The sequence below is a fragment of the Xenopus laevis genome, chromosome 2S (assembly GCF_017654675.1).
Source record: "Xenopus laevis strain J_2021 chromosome 2S, Xenopus_laevis_v10.1, whole genome shotgun sequence".
NCBI lineage: Eukaryota > Metazoa > Chordata > Amphibia > Anura > Pipidae > Xenopus > Xenopus laevis.
In genome coordinates, this window is record NC_054374.1 from 27,856,377 (window position 1) to 27,876,845 (window position 20,469).

At 43.3% G+C, this 20,469-nt stretch overlaps 1 protein-coding gene across 3 annotated transcripts in view; it reads right to left on the reverse strand.

The window, feature by feature from the left end:
- The window catches only part of MGC81152 (uncharacterized protein), a 56,665-nt gene that overhangs the window by 29,322 nt on the left and 6,874 nt on the right, over positions 1-20,469 (reverse strand). The window contains exons 2-4 of one of the 3 annotated variants that reach the window (XM_041583068.1): positions 18,014-18,094; positions 2,261-2,345; positions 266-369 (exon numbers count right to left, since the gene is read on the reverse strand). In XM_041583068.1, the coding sequence (XP_041439002.1) occupies positions 266-369; positions 2,261-2,345; positions 18,014-18,094 (270 nt within the window). Of the gene's footprint in view, positions 1-265; positions 370-2,260; positions 2,346-2,424; positions 2,531-8,993; positions 9,138-18,013; positions 18,095-20,469 lie in introns of those variants that run through there. The other 2 variants (XM_018248176.2, XM_018248177.2) reach the window with 2 other exon arrangements.

The window sequence follows — 20,469 nt, forward strand, 5'->3', positions numbered from 1 at the left end:
TTTTACTAGTGCAGGGCAACACTGCATTATATTTTCATTACTTTGAAACACTTTTATTTTTTGACGTTACTGTTCCTTTAATAGACAACTTAGGGTTACAAATTTGGCTTGGAATTCAGCTGAATAAATTTTGAAAGGAACTAATGTTTATTTGGTTCATCCCTGGTGGAAACACCAACTATCTGTTGAAATACTGTATTGTTCTCTTAGGTAGGTAATGCTAGCAGCACAATGCAAAGGAAACTGAGTTTGCAGAGATCCTTACTGTGGTTTCCCAGCGGAAGATGTTGCTGTGGAAGCACAGACAGTTCTCGGAGAGGTAGATTCGTCCCTGAAGTAAAATCTCCTTCTGTAAGGCACACGCGTAATCTGTAGACAAAAACACAAACAAAGACAAGACAATAAGATTTCAGTGTAACAATTTGTGCAATTGTAAATTCCTTCCCAGTGACTGGAGCACAAGTAAATCCCACACAGGTGATACAATGGCAATTCTATTCTAAGGTGGGGTAAAGGGAAGGGTATGATTGCCCACTCTGCATACTGGATTTTTATGTGTATCTATCACCCCATTCCCAGCCAATAAGATCAGTGTGGTTATTAACAAAATGCGATTTCATCCGACAGTCAAATCAATGTAGTTGTAACGTGCGATTTCTCCTTCATTTCCATTTTCAGTAAACCATCCGACACGCCGCATGCGTTAAGTCGCATTGCGATGTGTCGGGTCAAAACGCATCATCAAGTCCTGCCCTTAGTGACGTTTCAATTGGCCTTCATGATTTACTTTTTCTTGTTTTTTGCAGGGTCGGACTGGAGCCTTCGGGGCCCTCCGGGGCTGCTCAACAAATGGCCCACCTGGCAGTCCCCAGGGGGCCCCCTCTGACCGCTAAATTCCTGGCATGTGCATGCGCAAAAAAACGCACAGATGCGCATGCGCAAGAAAACCGCGCAGATTCGCATGCGCAAGAAAACGGCGCAGATGCGCATGCGCAAGAAAACAGACGGAAGTGCAGTGCAGTGACGCAAATATGTAAAAATTATGCGTATGCGCACAAACAGGCGAAACAAGCCAAAAGCAGGCCAGCAATGGGGGATAGGTCTGGGCCAGTAGGGGCCCATGAGGTCTGGGGCCCACTGGGTGTTTTCCGGTGTCCCGCCAGCCCAGTCCGACGCTGGTTTTTTGAATTAAATGACTCTTTCCAGCTTTCAAAAGGGGGTCACTTACTTACATATTCTTCGTAAGGCTACTAATGTATTGTTATTGTTACTTTTTAATACTCATCTTTCTATTCAGACCCTCCCCTATCAATATTCCTTATTCTCATTTTAATCAATGCATGGTTGTTAGGGTCATTTGAACCATAGCAACCAGATGGCTGAAATTGCAAACTGGAGAGCTGCTGAATGAAAAGCTAAATAACTCAAAAAATTAAAACCAAATGCAAATTGTCTCAGAATATCACTCTCGACATCAGGGGCCCCCAACCTTTTTTACCTGTGAGCCACATTCAGATATAAAAAGAGTTGGGGAGCAACACAAGCATAAAAATGTTCCAGAGAGAGGCAAAATAAGTGTTGTGATTGACCATTTAGTAGCCTCTATGTGGACTGGCAGCCTACGGGAGACTCTGTTTGGTAGTACATGTGGTTATTATGCAACCAAAACTTGCCTCCAAGTCAAGAATTCACCTGCTTTGAGGCCACTCCAAGGGGTCAATGAGCATCATGTTGCTCATGAGCCACTGGTTTGGGATCACTGCTCTAAATCATACTAAAACTTAACTCAAAGGTGACCCACCACCTTAAGGTGCTTCATTTTCAATGTGACCTGGCAGCTACCTCACATATACAAATACACACAACAAGTTACAGCACAGTATTGCCCAGACCCCACAGCATGGTTCTGTTTCATTATTGTTACGCCACTCTGTACTGCTTTGGGGAAACAATATGGCAACGGTAAAATACAAACATACAGAGAAGGAATGTTGTGGGTAGAAATTACACTGTAGTCACTCATACATACCTGAAATAACATGGTAGTGTGTGGGTTTACAGTGTGTCCCAGATAGCAGGACGTGATGTGCCACAAGGTAAACAGTTTATTCTATTTATTGTGATAACAATCTGCGTGGCACTGAATCCCTTTACCCAAGGGCCTGACCTAGTTTGGTACTAGGGTGCCTGTTTCTTTCTAAAATAACAGTGAATCACCCAGGGTGCTTGGAGCCATCACCCTACCAAGGTGTTCTCTTACCTACTATCAGTTTCTCACTTTCTGGCAGCTCTTTGAAGATCTTCCGAAATTCCTCACTTCTTTGTTTGTAAGTGGAGCTTGAGACCTGCAGGAAGGGAAGTGCATGGTTACAAAGGGACCCAGTCGTAGTGCAATGTGGGTGCTATTAGGAAGAGGTTGCGTACATGATATTTATCAGTGGGGGCTGCCTCAGACAATCCCTCCGCACCAGTCTCTGCTCTTGATCCTGTCTTCATCTCCCAGTGCAGTGCAGCCCCTGGTTCTTTGTTTAAACCATATCTTGGCCAGACTCAGGCACATGACTGGTGACACAAGGAACAGGCAAGTTGTATTTATATACACTCAGTGTGTCCTGGAACTTCAAGGATGAGAAATTTGCATTCCGCCTCAAGAGAAATTTGTCCAAAGTGCTCTGCTTTAAATAGCTGAGTGTGTGGGGCCCTAATGCCGGTGGGACTTGCAGGGAAACCTGGGAAAATCTCTCCACCTTTCCCCAAAATTAATTAGGTCTTAAAAAATGTACTTCTCGCTTTATTGCCTTGGAAACGGCACTTAAATGGAAATTTCATCAAATAAAAATACAGGGTTGTCCTTCATTTAGTCATATGGATATTTGTGCTTCTCAACGGACTGCAAGCCCCATGCCGGAGTGCAAAGATTCCAAGTACAGAACATAATAGCCGGAGAGCACTTTTTTCTTGTTTTAAAATCTAATTTCTTTATTTGCAGAAAGTCCTGCACAACATGTTTTGGCTACATAGGCCTACATCAGTGCAATCTGAATTTAGCGCCACTTGTCACTGCCATGCACAATGGAGCCCTGTAATTTAAATGTTGTACAGATATGGGACCTGTTATCCAGAATGCTCTGGACCTGGGATTTTCCTGATAATGGACCTTTCTATAATTTGGATCTTCATGCTTAAAGCTGGCTATACATAGAGTGAGCCACTGGCTTGGCGAGGTCGCCAAATGAGTGGATCTCTCCCCAATATGCCCACCTTGTGGTGGGCAATATCGGGCTAATTTGATTGTGGGCCCTAGGATCACAACAATCAAACTATGGGCGTTCATATTGAGAACCACATCAAAGAACCGTTTCGGTCCTCGATTTTTAAACCTGCCCGATTGACATCTGACTGACTTTTGGCCAGATATCGATCGGGAACCCCATCGGGGGACCTTTAAGTCTACTAGAAAATCATGTAAACATTAAATAAACCCAATAGGCTGGTTTTGCTTCCAATAAGGATTAATTATATCTTAGTTGGGAACAAGTAAAAGCTACTCTTTAAATATTACAGAGAAAAGGGAAATCATTTTAAAAAATGTGGATTATTTGGATAAAATCTATTGGAGATGACCTTTCCGTAATGTTGTGCTTTCTGGATAACAGGTTTCCATATAATGGATCCCATACCTGTTTAAGCAATTGTAAAGTGCTGGGCTCACAATGCTCCTTGTGCCCACATGCACTGCTGCTTTCGCCTTTTAAACAATATGCTTTTATGGGGCATGTATGTATACAAATAGAAGCAAATGTCATGCAAGGGGCAGCACAAGGTCCATGAGAGCAAATAAAGGCACATTATGGGCAAAATGTTTATTTTGTTGTAATACATGGACAGAGGGAACCATGGGAAGCACCTAATTAATATGAATTGCTGGGTGCTAACGCTAGTAGCAAGATTCATTTATGTAGAAAAAGATGCCTTTTGCACTTTAAGCCAGCAATAGACATGCAGATTTTACCCTTGTCTCCGACAACATCGCAATGTTCTGACCTGCCACAAACCATTCAGCTGAAATAAAGTAGTAAAAGAACAAATCAGACGATGCTCTGCCCATGACAGCATTCGTACGAAAGTTGTGTCTGACAAATAGAAGTGACAATCTCCCATGGATATGGTCAGATAGGCGATTCATGCAGAAATATTATCATTAGAGAAATCTTCTATCCTTCTAAATGACCGATCTCCATGGTACAAAAAATGGGGACAATCCACACACGGTCTGAAAATCATGTGAAACTTGGATTTAGACGACTTTATCTTTGCATCTATGGTCAGATTTAGCCTTGATGGCAAGTTTCAGTAAATGAATGGCCTTGCTCAGACACACAACGTCACACTCAATAAACGTTTGCAGTTGTGAAGACTGGAGAGCAATGGGCACCGCTTGCTAAAGAATCACACAGAAGGGCAAGAGATTGCACTGCTTCTCCACCTGCATAAGAACAGGACTTTCCAATATATCAGCTTCAGTCGGCTCATTTGAAACATCTCATTGACACAACTTGCTCCTCAAATCTTGGGTGATTTATGTTATAGAAAGCTGTGTGCAACGTGCAAGGAAAGGCTGCAATTGGCCATTGTGTTGCTCTTTGTACACTGTGTTCTGATCTTTAGGCCACAGGTCTCTGTGCTCCATTTCAGGGGGACGGTAAGTGACCCGTTTAGCTTAAGCATTTGGAAGCTGTGGTCCTTTGATTCAAGCCTGGACTGGCAATCTGTGGGTTGTGGCAAATGTCGGGGGGCTGCTGTAAGTTGCCATAGACAGTCACATAGTGAGCTGTTGGGGGGCTGTTTGGGCCATTGTGTACCTGAAATGCATGGGCCTATTTTCAATCCCAGTCCAGGTCTACCTTAATTCCAGGTGAAACATGTAGAGAAATATAATCAGGACACAGAATATTGTTTAACCGGAGGCAGCTGGATAGACTGACAGAACGTGTGGGAGTGTGTGGAGCATATCCGATGCAATGTAGATCGATTATACATTAACAATGGGAATGCACCCTGCAAACATGAATGGGATCTTGAATGGGTCTGACTGCTGGACTGAGGAAAACAATGCATACGTTACTGTGAAACCCCTCAGAGCTCCAACACTGTTCTTGGCTATACAGCTATGGGATTCGTCATCCAAAAACCTGTTTCCAGAAAGCTCAGAATTACAAAAAGGCCGTCTCCCATAGACTCCATTTTATACAAATAATTCAGAATTAAACCTGAAGGTGAACCACTCCATATTGCAAAGGAATATCTTTTTTTGAGCTACGGTATTTATTTAGCAGTGCCACCTAAACTGGGCAGAATCAGCGTTACATTCCTTACATTTCAATTTCTTATTGAAGCAATGTAGCAATCTGTTAGCACCCCAAAAGTTCACCCCACAACACACCATTGCAGGGAAGGCAGTGTATTAATAAAAGTACATTTGGTGGCGAGTAGACAAGGAACCTGTCAATGTTCCCTGACTTGTCTAACACATAAGAGCAGATCCTGTACAACAACTTACTATCAGATCTTGGCAGCCTCCTGTAAACACTACTTTACTGACCTGACAACACACACTATATTTTGGGGACCTTTCCAAAATGTTTTTTACAGTCTGTTATACTGAGCAGAATACGTCTGGGGACCTTGCCAACCTTTCCTAGAGTCATTTCTACTGAGCAGCAAGACACACTGGGGCTTGTTTATCAACACTGGGCAAATTTGCCCATGGGAAGTTACCTATAGCAACCAATCATTGATTAGCTTTTTGAAACCAGCTGCAAGTAGAACAATGGATGCAGCAATCTGATTGGCTGCCATGGGTTACTGGCCATGGGCAGATTTGCCCAGTGTTGATAAATGACCCCCACTGTATTGTGATAATCCAGCTATTGTTTCCAGTACACAAATGCCACAATTTGGGTGTGTTGTCAAACTCCCTTAGAGTCTGCTATATGGGGCAGTGCATCCACAATCCATTTAGGGACTGACATCACTTGAATAAAAGCCTATTATACCAGGCCAATTATACAGGGGTGCTTCGCCAATGAGGCGAGTTGAGGCAGTTGCCTCAGGCAGCAGCGCCCCACTAGGTACCAGGGGCAGCAAAAATGCTGCTTCTGGTACTTTAAGAGCGAATTTCCGGGGGAGGGGCCAGGATTGCCCCTGCAATTATACTGAGCCAATTATACCGAACCAATCACACAGTAAAGCAACCAGCCTTGAGACAACATTTTGCAGCAGAAAGCCCACACAACAGAAAATTTTAGAGGATACTGACGATCAGACCATATACAGATGAGGATGATGTACATAAAGACCAACATCATGATATATTGAGCAACTACCAACTTTTTTTATTGAAAAGAGAACAATTATGATTTGGCCACAAGCGGTCAGAGTAGACACAATACTGTCTAGAAAAACAAAATGAAAAATCTGTAAAAGGCAGACAAATGATGAAATGCAATGGAAAAGCAATTCTAATTCTTTATAAATATTCCCAATGGACAGGCCGGCAAGTGTGCCCCTTGTAGTGGGATGGCATTAGGTAGAGCTAGGGAACTGTATCGCTGCCATTATGTTGAAAGCATTGGCCTAAGGTTAAATTTGCATCTTTTAAAGTAAAACCAGTGACGATACTCAGATCTATCTCTCATCTCCTGATCTCAACCCAGAACTCCTAACTCGCGTCTCCTCCTGCCTGTCCGCTATCTCTACCTGGATGTCACAACGCTACCTTAAATTAAACCTCTCTAAAACTGAAATGGTTCTCTTTCCTCCAACTAACACCAGTAGCATCCCCGAAGTATCCATCATAGTTAACAATTCCACTATCACCCCCTCTCCCCAGGCCCGGTGCCTTGGGGTTATCCTAGATTCTGCCCTGTCATTCACTCCTCATATCCAGTCACTTATTAAATCTTGTCACTTCCACCTAAGGAACATATCCAAAATACGATCATTTATCACCCAAGACGCTGCCAAAATTCTTATTCACTCTCTCATCATATCGCGTCTAGACTACTGTAACTCTCTTTTAATTGGCCTCCCCCTCCAGAGACTGTCACCTCTCCAGTCCATAATGAACACTGCTGCGAGGCTCATACACCTCAGCAACCGCTCCTCCTCTGCCTCGCCATTCTGTCAATCCCTGCACTGGCTTCCGTTACCTTTCAGAATCAAATTCAAATTAATGACACTGACTTTCAAAGCACTTCATAACTCTGCCCCACCCTACATCTCTAAACTCATCTCTATATACTCACCCACTCGCTTACTACGCTCCTCTACTGACCTGCTACTCAACTCTTCTCTCATTACCTCCTCACATGCTCGCATTCAAGACTTTGCAAGGGCTGCACCCCTCCTCTGGAACGCTCTCCCAAGGTCTGTCCGACTTTCTCCCAACCTTTCTACTTTCAAGAAATCTCTGAAAACGCACTTCTTTCGAGAAGCCTACCCTCACTCTGCTTAACTACCAAACGCAATACCACATTTCTCACCCACTTAATTCGATCTTGCCCACTCCCACACCTTGTGTATTACTCTCTTCCCTTTAGACTGTATGCCTATGCATAGGGCCTTCCTCACCTTTTTGTACCTGTATTGATTGTGATGTTTGTTACTCCATATATTCTATATATGTAATTCATGTGATGTAGTTGTATAATCACATTTACTTTACAGTGCTACGCAATATGTTGGCGCTATATAAATACATGTTAATAATAATAATAATACAGGCCAACGAAGATGCTCTGTTACCAGCAGGCGAGCAAAACACAAAGGATGCTTTGTGAGAATAGGTGACATCTTCCGAACTATAAAACATGCAAAAGACAGTATTACATGACTAGCTGAATAATTAAAGTGGCTATGTCGCACTCACCCGGCTCTGCAAGGCAACACCAGCGCGTATTCTAGTGATCACTTGTTAACCAGGAACCATGGCTCCTTTGTTGCTGAAAGTGTGATATTTACTGCACAACAACACGGTACATGCGGCCAGTCTCAGAATTGTGGTGACACACAGGGTAGGGGATCGCTACACCCATACACCCGTACAGCCAAATCAGGCCATTAGTAGGTCTTATTCTCTCTGATGGAATATGCTATAGTACAAATGCTCCCACTGGAAAGTGGGTCCAGATCAGTGAATAAGTAGCACAGCTTGAAGGCCAATAACCGATTTGCAGGATAAAGTGCAAATATTACCTCAAAGTTCCATCAATAAACTGTATTTTTGCAGTAACATTGCATATTTAAATCAGGGATGCACCAAATCCACTATTTAGGATTCAGCTGAATCCCTGAATCCTTCATGAAAGATTTGGCCACATATTTGCATATGCAAATTAGGGCCAGGTATGGGAAAAAGTGGGAAAAAACTTTTTTTACTTCCTTATTTTGTAACAAAAAGTTACAGGATTTCCCTCCCCACCCCAATTTACATATACACATTAGGATTCTGCCGAAATCCTGCTGAAAAAGACTGAATTGTGGCTGAATTCCGAAGCGAATCTTGGATTTGGGGCATCCCTAATTTAAATCCCACTTGCACAATAACATGTGTGATGTGAAGACATTCCACTGGCAAAAATTCTCTGCGAAAATTTCCCATTGGATTTTCTCCCATGAAGTTGCTAGAGAATTGATTCCGTAATGATGTCGCTGTCACATGAGCCACTGTATTTGCTTCTTTTTTCTACCTAGTTTTTAATGTCATTGGCAGGAATCTTTTTAACTTCCTCTCTTCTCTACTTTGTTCTTTCTTTTTCTGATTGCCTATTTATGGCTCATTGAAAAGCCCTTTGTATTAAACAGAATAAACCAGGAAGTTGGAATTGGCACTGGCACACTTCAGTTGTGCCATGCTTAGGCAAAAAATAGGCCCTTGGGGAAACCCACAATTGAGCAGAGGGAAACTGGGAGTTGCTTGATCTCTTACTTACAGTGGGTTTCTGTTCCTCATCGTTCCCCTTGGGCTGTTCCAGAGAGGCTCTCCTGAGCATGGGACTATCTTCAGGTGGTCCATTGGTTAGCACAGGCCTATACAACACGGCCATTACATCCCAATCTCTGGACCAGCCCCCCCTCTTCTTACACCCTCTATTTCACGGCACTGATGGGGAGAAAATAAAAACTTGTTATAAAACTAGAAAACAAAAAAGAAAAAACTACACATTAGTAATGGAGTTCTAGCAAGCAGAAGGCTTCACACTCTCCTGGTGCATATGGCTCTTAACAGCAATTCCATACAGCATAAATAATGATTGAAATGCTGCTTAGATTTGATCCATCTGTAACATAATAAAATGTCATATAAATATGAACATTCCCTTTTTAAAGGGGTTGTTCACCTTCCAACACTTTTTTGCAGTTCAGTTTGTTTCAGATTGTTCACCAGAAATAAAGACTTTTTCCAATTACTTTCTATTTTCCATATGTGACCATTTTTCTAATATTGAAGTGTAAAGTTTCATTTCAGCTCTGGGGGGGGGGTCGCCGACTCTTACTATTCTAAATTGATACATTTAATTTATACGTTGGTTATGTTTGTCCATGCAGAGCAGAATCCTTGAGTTTCATTAAAGGCAGCTGTAAGAATTTTATTACTAGTTGCTAATATTCCACAGATATTGTTGAAAAATGGAGCAACTATAGTAATGTAAAAATGTAGGTTATGGTTTGCATGATGAAACATTCCCTGTTTTGCTGCCTGTAGAGTTTAGGCACTGGGAGCAAAAGCAGCAGATTGTGACTTGTTAACAAGGAGATCACGTTTTTCTGGATGGGCAACCCAGTGCTTAAAGGGATTGTTCGCCTTCCAAACACATTTTTCAGTTGAGTTATTCACCATAAACAAATACTTTTTTTCTGATGCTTTCTATCTTTTATTTTTTACTGTTTTCCCAAAATGTAAGTTTAAAGTTGAATGTTCTTGTCTCTAATGTCTCAGTCTGGCAGCTCAGTGATAGAGTCCTGCACGGGTCCATTTTTTGGAACCCATACCCGACCCGTACCTGCAACCCGCATTCTTACCCACTTGGACCCGCTACCCGACCCACAAATACCTTATCCGCAACTCGGACTCGCGACCCGCTGACCATCAAGAATCAGGAAGTGCTGTTATTGTAAACCAGAAGTGGCATTATCGGAAGTAGGCGTGATCAGAAAAAAGGAGTAAAAATTGCTATTGAGAAGACCCGCAGGTACCCGACCTACTGCAGGACACTACTCAGTGATCCAGGAGCATCTGAACTGTTACAATTTGCTACATTTTTACATTAGTTGCTACATTTTCCAGCAATACCTGTGGAATATTAGCAACTATTGTATCAATTCTAACAGCTGCCTTTAAAGGGCACCTGTTGGGTAAAAATGTTATCCTCAACCAAAGGTGCGGGCTAATAGACCCCACATTCCGGTTGGAGATAACAGTAGTTTTTTTAAAAATAATGCCCCCTGCCAGCCCTAGGCTACCAGCACCGGGAGGGAACTACCATGCGAGCAGCAATGTCCGGTTACTCGCATGTGCATAATGAAAAGCTGCCCCGAATTGCTCATCATGACACAACATGGCTGCACACACAGGGAGCTCCCTCCTGGTGCAGGTAGCCTAGCGCTGGTGGGGGGCACTTTTATTTAAAAAAAAAAACTACTGTTATCCCCAATCGGAACTCGGGCTCCATTAGCCCACACCTTTGGTTGGGGATAACATTTTTACCCAACAGGTGCCCTTTAGTGAAAGACTTCAGCACTCAAACACATCTTAAAGTTTCTTCATGTTTACTCCTTGTAAGGTAGATAATTTCCAATGTACATTATGCAGGGAGATTATCTGAGTTCCAGTAATCTAATAATTTAATGTCTTGTGAGGACCAACTTTGAGTAGCTTTAATCTTCCTAACTGCCCAGTTTAGATGGGATAGATCCTACAATAATCCACTGCTGGTTACAGTCTCACTTTAAAGGGTTAGAGTGTACATTAATATTACACTCCCAGCCAAAAAAGTCATGGCGGGGCCAGGCCGGCTGGGCTCGCTAGTAAACCTAGGAGGTAGTGGTGAGAGATGGAGGGGAGGGTGACAGGACGGAGGGTAGTGGGATAACAGGAGGGAGGGGACAGTGGGAGGGGTGAAAGATGAAGGGGAGGGAGGGGTAAGAGACAGAGGGGAGGGAGGGGTGAGAGATGGAATGGAAAGGTAACAGGAGGGAGGGGAGAACGATTGAGGGGTGGGTAACAGGAGGGAGGGGAGAACGACTGAGGGGTGGGTAACAGGAGGTAGGGGAGAACAACGGAGGGGTGGGTGAAAGAGGGAAGGAAGGGGAGTAAGACTGAAGGGTGCAAACACGGACTAGGTGTAGGCAGAAGACAATTTTAGAGGTAGCTGCCAGAACCCCCCTATAATTAAGACCTAGGCAGCTGCCTCTTCTGCCTACCTCTAGTTCAGGCCCTGAGTCAGGTTGCCTGTGTATGAGGAACATTCTGTATGTTACAGGCCGGTGCATGTTGCTCTCCCAGGAATCAAGCCAAGGAGATCAGTATGCAAATAAACCAATTTAAATTTGGCATATGGCATGAAAGAGAAAGGAGAAGTGAGTCTTCAGTTTGCAGTGAGCGTTATAGAGAAGGAGCATATCTTGTAATGATAAGGACCGAGCTGGCAATGTGACAAATGCCCCAGTTCTGTTTATAGGAAAACTTCAGCTTCCATTTGTTTTCTCATAGACATGAGTTCACAGCTGTTTTGTGTGCACAGATCATTGCTTTCCTACATGCAGACATACACTGTGAATACAACTTGCCATACTGGTTCCGTAATTGAGGGGTATGAATGTTTGTATTTAAATATAGAGCTAATTGTATAGGCAACTAATTTTGACAACACATTCACTGTGGGTACATTCTTTCATGTCTTCTGAGAATTCCCAATAATCCACGGTATTTGGCAGGAGGTTCTTATGTATGCTGAAACTACCTTAGCGCTCCCCAATATACTGTCACCCAGCTTCTGTCTTTTGGGTATCATGGAAACATTACCACTGAGCAGGTCTGGACTTGGATCCAGAATAGGCCCTGGCATTTCAAGTGCACAGATACCCTAATAGCCCCCCACCAGCCCACTAAACAGTTACTGTCTATGGGATCTTACAACAGCCCCTCTGGCATTTGCCAGAACCTACAGATAGCCAGTCAGGGCTTGCCACTGGCACCCCCAGCCAAACTGTGTTATTTGCAATTTCATTATTATGCAAAAAAAGGCATTACTGCAACACTGGAAATCCATGGGTCCGCCTGCGTTGAACAATAACTTATCAATGACTCCTTACCCAAGCAGAAACTGGTATACTAGGCCCGCAGATGCCCTGATAAATTTGAAGCCATCTGGGGAACATGGCTGGAAGTGAATACATTGCCTTAGCAGTGCCCCAAGAATCAGTAAGAAAAACATGGCGCCTCCTTTTTCTCTTCGCTCACTCTATCCCTTCCTTTCTTTCTGCTCCACTCTTAACCAAGGGGGCTTTCCCTCTGTATTGTTGTTGTTAAAAATGTAAATGTTAAATAAAAACTTACAAAAAAACACATTCACGACATGGAATTAAAACTTATACTTATAATCACATGGGGTGCTGTTTCACTTCAGTCTATGGAGAACCCCTCTGCCGTAATAATCCGGTCTGGTGCTGAAACCCCCTTGTGCTTATTGGGTCTCAGTACTGCTGGCACTTTTGCTTCATACCATCACAGTGCATGGAAATCAGACTGAGCAAAACCTAGCTTTATTATGGTTATAAAGAAAATCATCAGTAACATCTTGTTGGGCACTAGTGCAATTGCAGATGCTGCACCAATCGGAGTTCCCTTCTTGATCAGAATATCAGGGCTGAATTTAGACAAGACTGCCCGCCCAGTGATAGCCACAGTCGGAATAAATTCTATGAAGTCAGTGGGAATAAATTCTATATAATAATTCAACGTCCTTGCAATGCAATCATCAGCTTCAGTCCTTGCATGGAACTGAACACAGAGCACTGATGCCTAACCCACATCCTTAGCTTAGATAAGCATTATTCTCCATCATGGATGTGCCTGTAATAAACTTAACAAAAAAAAGCAATGAATTCCGACTGCAACCTCTAAGGCGCAGATTTAGTCGAATAGTAAATAAGAATTTTCGAATATTTTTGGTGTCAAAATTCACACATTTGAATTCGAATCCCCCTATTCGAATGTACTGTAAATTCGAATGTGAGATTTATCACACCGCGAACATGAAAACAGTACTAGTTTGAATATTCACCAAAACCTGCCAAGTTCATGTACAAGTCAATGCCAGATTTCCGTTGAGTCAATCCTGGGTTTTTTCGGAGGAAAAACTTGAATCGAATACGAATCGAATTTTCGATCGTTCCTGTTCAATCGAATATTAGATGTTCTAATTTCTTCTTAAATAACCTCACATTCGAGTTGTAAGTATATTCAAATTTATTAGACTAAAAAAAAAAAAAATCGAAATTTGAGTTTTGATAAATCTGCCCATAAATGTCATAGACACATAATCACTGTGCAAACATCATAGTAACTTGCCAAATATTCTTGCAAGTATCACAGGGACAGCGCCTGAATGTGGAGTGCCAAGGGTGCTAGAAATGAATGGCAGCTGATTATAAGGGGGTGTTGGTTTGTGTACAAGACGAGTGTATCTTACCTTTGCTGTCAGTCAGTGTTGTGGCAAGTCAGAAAGCTGGACGGGATTCCAAAGGGTTTTGTGCTGTGTGACCTCGGGGACGAGAGACAGCAGCCTCCCTCATCCCTGTGCTCTTACCTGAAGCCGACTGAGCCAGGCAGAGTGATAGAGAGCGGAGGCACCTGGAACAAACCATGTGTACAGAGAAACAGGGAGGAAGAACATTTCCACTGACATAATTCTCTTACAGCTCTGTGACTCATAATAAAGAAAAATAGCAGATCCCACAGTTTGGCAGTGCAGACAAATTTTGGAATGTTCTTTAGTGATGGGCGAATTTGTCCCGTTTCGCTTTGCTGAAAAATTTGCGAATTTCCCGAGAAACTAATGAAATGGCGAAAAATTAGAGAAACGCTGCTGGCATCTCGTTTTGGATGCCGGCGTCCGTTTTTGGTGAAAGTGAAAATTCGCGCCTGGCAAATAAATTGCCCATCACTAATGTTCTTATATGATATTAACAGAATAATATGTAGTCATTATTGTGCCCCTGTATCACAAGAGCTTTGCTTTTAGGGAAATAACAATAAATAGTTGCCCTGTAATAAAGGGACTCCAGCAGGGGAAGCTAGCTTCTGTGCACAGGTGTCTATATCACATATATTGCCAGTGTTTACTGAAGGGGATGCAAGAAAAAACAAAATATGGTGACAAACTAAGATTAAAAGGAGGTTTGGTCCATGGTAGTCATGTGACCTCTTAGCTTCATTTTTGGCAACACTCAGCTGCCCAGGGTTGCTTTATGGCAGGCATTCAAGTCAAGTCAAGTCTGATTTATTGTCATCTCATCTGCATAGAAAATATACACAGTGGGTTGAAATTGCAAAATTTTTAGGCCAAAACAATACAACGCATATTACACATTACAAAGCACCTATCACAGCAAAGATTCTGTAGCAACATACAGAGCAGGAAAAAATGTGCAAATATCAAACCCGTAATTTCAGTTTCCAGTTTTCAATATATGAACACCACAAATTCCCAAAATAAATATTATTCTGTTTTGTTTATATTTTGTGCAATAAAACCCTTATCTATTAGACTTCTTGCCAGAAAATTCATTTTTCATTTCCATTTTGCCTTCTATTATCTACATACAGAGAGCAAGTGTCTCAGAATAGGAAAGGCATTGTGACATTGATCACCATATTAAATCTATACTGTAGATATCTATGCTGCTTTGTAGCCATGGGGGCAGCCATTCAAGCACAGAATACACAGTAGATAACAGATAAGTACTACTATAGTTTATATAAACAAGCTGCTGTGTAGCCATGGGGGCAGCCATTCAAGCACAGGATACACAGTAGATAACAGATAAATACTACTATAGTTTATATAAACAAGCTGCTGTATAGCCATGGGGACAGCCATTCAAGCACAGGATACAGAGTAGATAACAGATAAGTACTACTATAGTTTATATAAACAAGCTGCTGTGTAACCATGGGGGCAGCGATTCAAGTAGTTCAACTATGGCTCTCGCAAACCCTTAGTAAATTAAAGTAACGACACCTGGTGCACGAAGGTAGAGGATCGGCCGCCTCACAAACAGTCCAGCAGAAAGAATCCCAAGGCACACAGGATAATTGCAAGCAAGCTGCCTTGCGTGTTTATTGCGGAGTGCAATTCGCAATAAACACGCAAGGCAGCTTGCTTGCAATTATCCTGTGTGCCTTGGGATTCTTTCTGCTGGGCAGCCATTCAAGCACAGGATACACAGTAGATAACAGATCAGTACTACTATAGTTTATATAAACAAGCTGCTGTGTAGCCATGGGGGCAGCCATTCAAGCACAGGATACACAGTAGATAACAGATCAGTACTACTATAGTTTATATAAACAAGCTGCTGTGTAGCCCTGGGGGCAGCCCCCTAAAAAAATATCTGCCACTGCACAGTGGCGTTCCACGCGGTAGGGGGGCAGGAGTTTAGAAGTCGGGAGGGGCCCCCGGTGACTGCCAGTAGGGCCCTTCATGTCGCAGCCCCAGTGGGCTACCAATGCTTCAGACGGACCCTACATAGCAGACAAGTTGGATAAAAACCAGTGGCTCCATACATACAACTGGCTATACAAGCCCATACTGCCCGACTGTCCAGACATGTGTGCCAGGTTGGAGCAGGGTTTGAGAAACCATCCTGCATGACAGCATGGTCAGACTGGACCCTCAGGACACAGAGAAAAAACCCAGTGGGCCCCACTGACCCAGACTTGCTCTCACTGAAACCCTGGGTGCTGCCTCCTGACTACCCCCTTGGCTCCAATCACAACTACAAAAAATCAAGGTATTTGCATGGGGAGAGGGGGTGTGGCACCTGGTGGACTTTACAATTGGGATGGGGAGCCCACCTTTTTGAAAATGGAATCAGTTAATGTAGCATGTCAACAGGTGCCTGTAGCATCAGTAGGTGAGGCAGCTCTGATCGTCTGCACTGTTGGCTCAAACAAAGGAAGCAAAGGTAGGTAGACACACATGTATGGTGACTTGTACGGTACCCATCCATTCAATGGCTCTCTACACACATACAAACATTGTGAAACCTCTAACCTGATGCTGCAGAGAATACTTTTTTGAGAGCTTTAACCTTTATAAATAAATGCTATATTCTCATTTGATGCCAATTGGTGTTAAGGGTACTTTGAGAGCCATATCCATGTAATGTGCATGTTTGTTTACAAAGCTGAGTGCAAAGCTGTTTCTAGATTACATACACAGGGGGAGGTTATTAATGGCAACGTTGTGTAGTACAGGGTCCCACCGGGTACTTATCACTAGGGCACCTAGCAGGCTCACCGCTTTATTATCAGCACAGCTCCCAAACACTACACAACACAAGCACTGTTCCCATTACTTATCTATTCAATATATTATATTAAAGGTGAACTTCACCCTATATTAATTATTTAGCATGATGTAGATCAGGATGGTCCAAATGGAGGTCAATGGGCAAGGTGGACTTGATACACTGCGCAACTAGATTTAGGGTGCATTTTAATATAAAGGACCTTTGGGCTGTGGCGCATGGGAGATTTTATTGCCCGTGCTTAATCTTCTCCAGAGCGGGCAACAAAACTTCCAATGTCCAATGTTAATGTAAATCGCCTGTGCAAAAATAAGGGCAACTTCAGTCTGCTTTGGGAAGCCTATGAGATGCATACTGTACATTTTCCAGTCTCCCCTGTTCCTCGGCTTCATTTTATACTTTATACTGTAGAGGTGTAAACAATAGAGCACTTGAACATTTTCAGGTCTGCCCTTTGTCTAAAATACAGGTATGGGATCTGTTATCCAGAAACCCATTATCCAGAAAGCTCTAAATTACTGAAATGCTGTCTCTAATAGTCCCCATTCTATTCAAATAATGTAAATTTTTAAAATTGATTTCCTTTTTCTCTATAATAATAAATTAGTATCTTGAACTTGATCCCAACTAAGATATAATTAATTCTTATTGGAAGCAAAACCAACCTATTGGGTTTATTTCATGTTTACATGATTTTCTAGTAGACTTAATGTATGAAGATCCAAATTACAGAAAGATCCGTTATCCTGAAAGCTCCTGATCCTGAGCATTCTGGATAACAGGTCCCATACCTGTACCTGGTAACCCACTGATGAAAGAAACTCCTTCTGTTAAGTGAAATACTGGGACCTACCATAGTAATTCCTTCCTTAGCTTCTGGGATCTGTTATCCGGAAACCCGTTATCCAGAAAGATCTGAATTACAGAAAGGCCATCTCCCATAGACTCAATTTTATCCAAATAATCCAAATTTTAAAAAAAATATTACCTTTTTCTGTGTGATAATAAAACAGTAGCTTGCACTTGATCCCAACTAAGATATAATTAATTCTTATTGGAAGCAAAACCAGCTTATTGGGGTTTATTTAATGTTTACATAAGTTTCTAGTAGACATAAGGTATGAAGATCCAAATTACGGAAAGATCTGTTATCTGGAAAATCCCAGGTCCCAAGCATTATGGATCACAGGTCCCATACACACCCAGCACTTGTGTCCCAAATAAGCCATAAAATGCTCCTATCTTGGGGGCAGAAATAGGCTATTTGGCATTGTAATGTATGTGTGTTATTGAACCTTCATGCATAGCAAAGTTATACCGTAACAAATAGTAAGCACAATAACCCTCACTGCTGCCAGTTGTTTTACAGAGGTGGTCTAACAGAACACTCTACATTACACAGAACCTGAAGATTTACCCAGAAGCTCCAGTCTGAGGCCCAGGCAATTAGCATTTTCTCTGCTTCAGGAACCACATTCTCACCTCCTTCGTTCATTGCCTATAAACAGAAATACATTATCAGCAACTGGTTTCACAAGCAAAAACATACAGACATTTATATAATTTTTAGATTTAAAAAAAAACAGTCCCATGGATTTTCAGACTTTCAGTCCCACTTTCAGAGCCCAGTCTCTGACAGTTCAGTTCAGAGATTGGGCCGATATAAGACGTTTGTTCTACTTTGCTCTTGTGTTTGGGATCACAGTCCTGCTGAGAACTCTCTCCTAGGGTTTATTCTGAAGCAGACCATTTCTGCATATCCATAGATCCTTCTATTATAGAGGGATGAAAAGAATCCCCATAGCATGATGTTACCACCACCAGACATTCTGAAATTGTTTCTTTTGTGTCTCCCTCCCATACAGGCCAGATCTGGAAGTCCCAAAGACGATACCTAGAAGTATTGTGTGGTGGTAATGTCAAGCAGGTAGGTTGCTGTGGAAAAACAAATGAATTCGTACTGGTCTCATAAGTACCAGTAAGTAGTAATACAGTTTGTAGCACACACAAAGCCTACAGCATATATATAAGTCTCCATCAAAGCTCACAGGGTGGAGGTGGCTAAAGCAGTTTTATAGGTAAATCTGATAGGCCTCTGTCCTGTGAATGGACACTTATATTCACATTTCATTGTATAATAGTGACCATAGATGCACCAATAATATCGTAAGAAACACTTTTTCGTATAATATTCGATGCTAGGGTTGCCACCTGTCCAGTTTTGAACTGATGTGTATAAGAAACGGATCCACACACACACTGATTAATGCAGTCGGGGAATATCCCCTTTTATTCAGCCACCAAACATCAACGTTTCGGGGGGGAACACCCACCCTTCATCAGATGGTGGCTGAATAAAAGGGGATATTCCCCGACTGCATTAATCAGTGTGTGTGCGGATCCGTTTCTTATACACATTGGTTGCTAAGGGACCCGGCCAGGTCAACGGAAGGAACGCACCACCAACTGCAGGATTGGTGAACTACAGGTGAAACCCTTGCCTCAGGCGGCAGCGAGCGGCCAGTTACAAGGGGCGGCAAAAAGCCGCCTCTTGTAACTTTAAGAGCCGAACTTCCGGGTTTTAACCCGGAAATTCGGCTCCGCTAGTGCAAAGAGCGCTATTGCGCTCAATGCACTAGCGATACTGCCCCCTGAAACCAGCTCCGACGCAAATTTTTAAGCGTGGATCGGGAGAGGAGGGGGGCGGCATCTGGGCTGCTGCCTCAGGCGGCAGCAGCCCCAGAATCAGCGCTGGGTGTGCGGTAGGAGAATTACATTGTAATTCAGTTTTGAACTGGACAGTCAGGTTTTTACACTCACTCTCCAGTTCAAAAATACTTGTTCGGTTTTCAGAAGTCTGAAAACCGGCCAAGCCTGTTCACTGCATTGTGAGCAATTTGGGCAATTAGGGACCGCCATGAAACTGGCCCGCCCTTTCACGTCACTGGCTTGCCCCTTCCGGGGTCATTCCTGCCATGACCCATGAGGCAAGGTGAGCACCTTGCCTCAGGCGGCAGTGAACAGCCAGTTATAAGGGGCAGCAAAAAGCCGCCTCTTGTAATTTTAAAAGTGAATTTCCGGTTTTTAGTACGCGCTTATTTCACTAGCGATACCGCCCATTTTGACCCACTCCAACGCTAAACTTTTAAGCGCGGAGCGGGAGAGGGGGGTGGCATCGTAGTTGCTGCCTCAGGCGGCAGCAGCACACGGATCGCCCCTGACCGCTTCACATCACTGGCCCGCCCCCTTGCGTCACTGGCCTGTCCTTTTGCGTCATCAGCCCTGCCTCTGAGGTTGCTGGCACTGCCCCCTGCCCGGATTCCAAAGGAGGAAAAGGTGGCAACCCTATTCGGTGCATGTATGGTGGGAGACAAGCCGACCAATATCAGCAGAAGATATGGATATCCGTCAGCTCGTCGATCGGACTAGCCGAAAAATTTTGATTGAGTACCCTTGAAGGCACCCCGAACTTCGACCACAGTATTGAATCATCAGATGCACGTAGAATTCTATTGTTTCTACAAGGGCCGCGCCGTACAGGTGCCCAAGGCAAGCCGGCAGGTGCAGCGCCGGCTTAGCACGAGTGCGCATGTCAAGGTAGCGCTTACGTGCGAATGTGCAAGAAAGACTGGTTCCTACTTCTTTTTGCACTCCTGCCCATGTGCAAATTGGCGCAAACGTGGACATGCGCTAATTGGCGCCCGCCTGCGTGCATACGCAGGAGAACAAAACGTAAAATCAAAAAGTAAAAACTACAGAAAGTTGGGCACAGAGGGGACTAGACTGGGGGTAGTCGACAGTGGAGGTACGTGCCTGGCGCCCCCCAGCTTTGCACCCTAGGCATGTGCCTACTCTGCATCCCCTTGGCCCTGC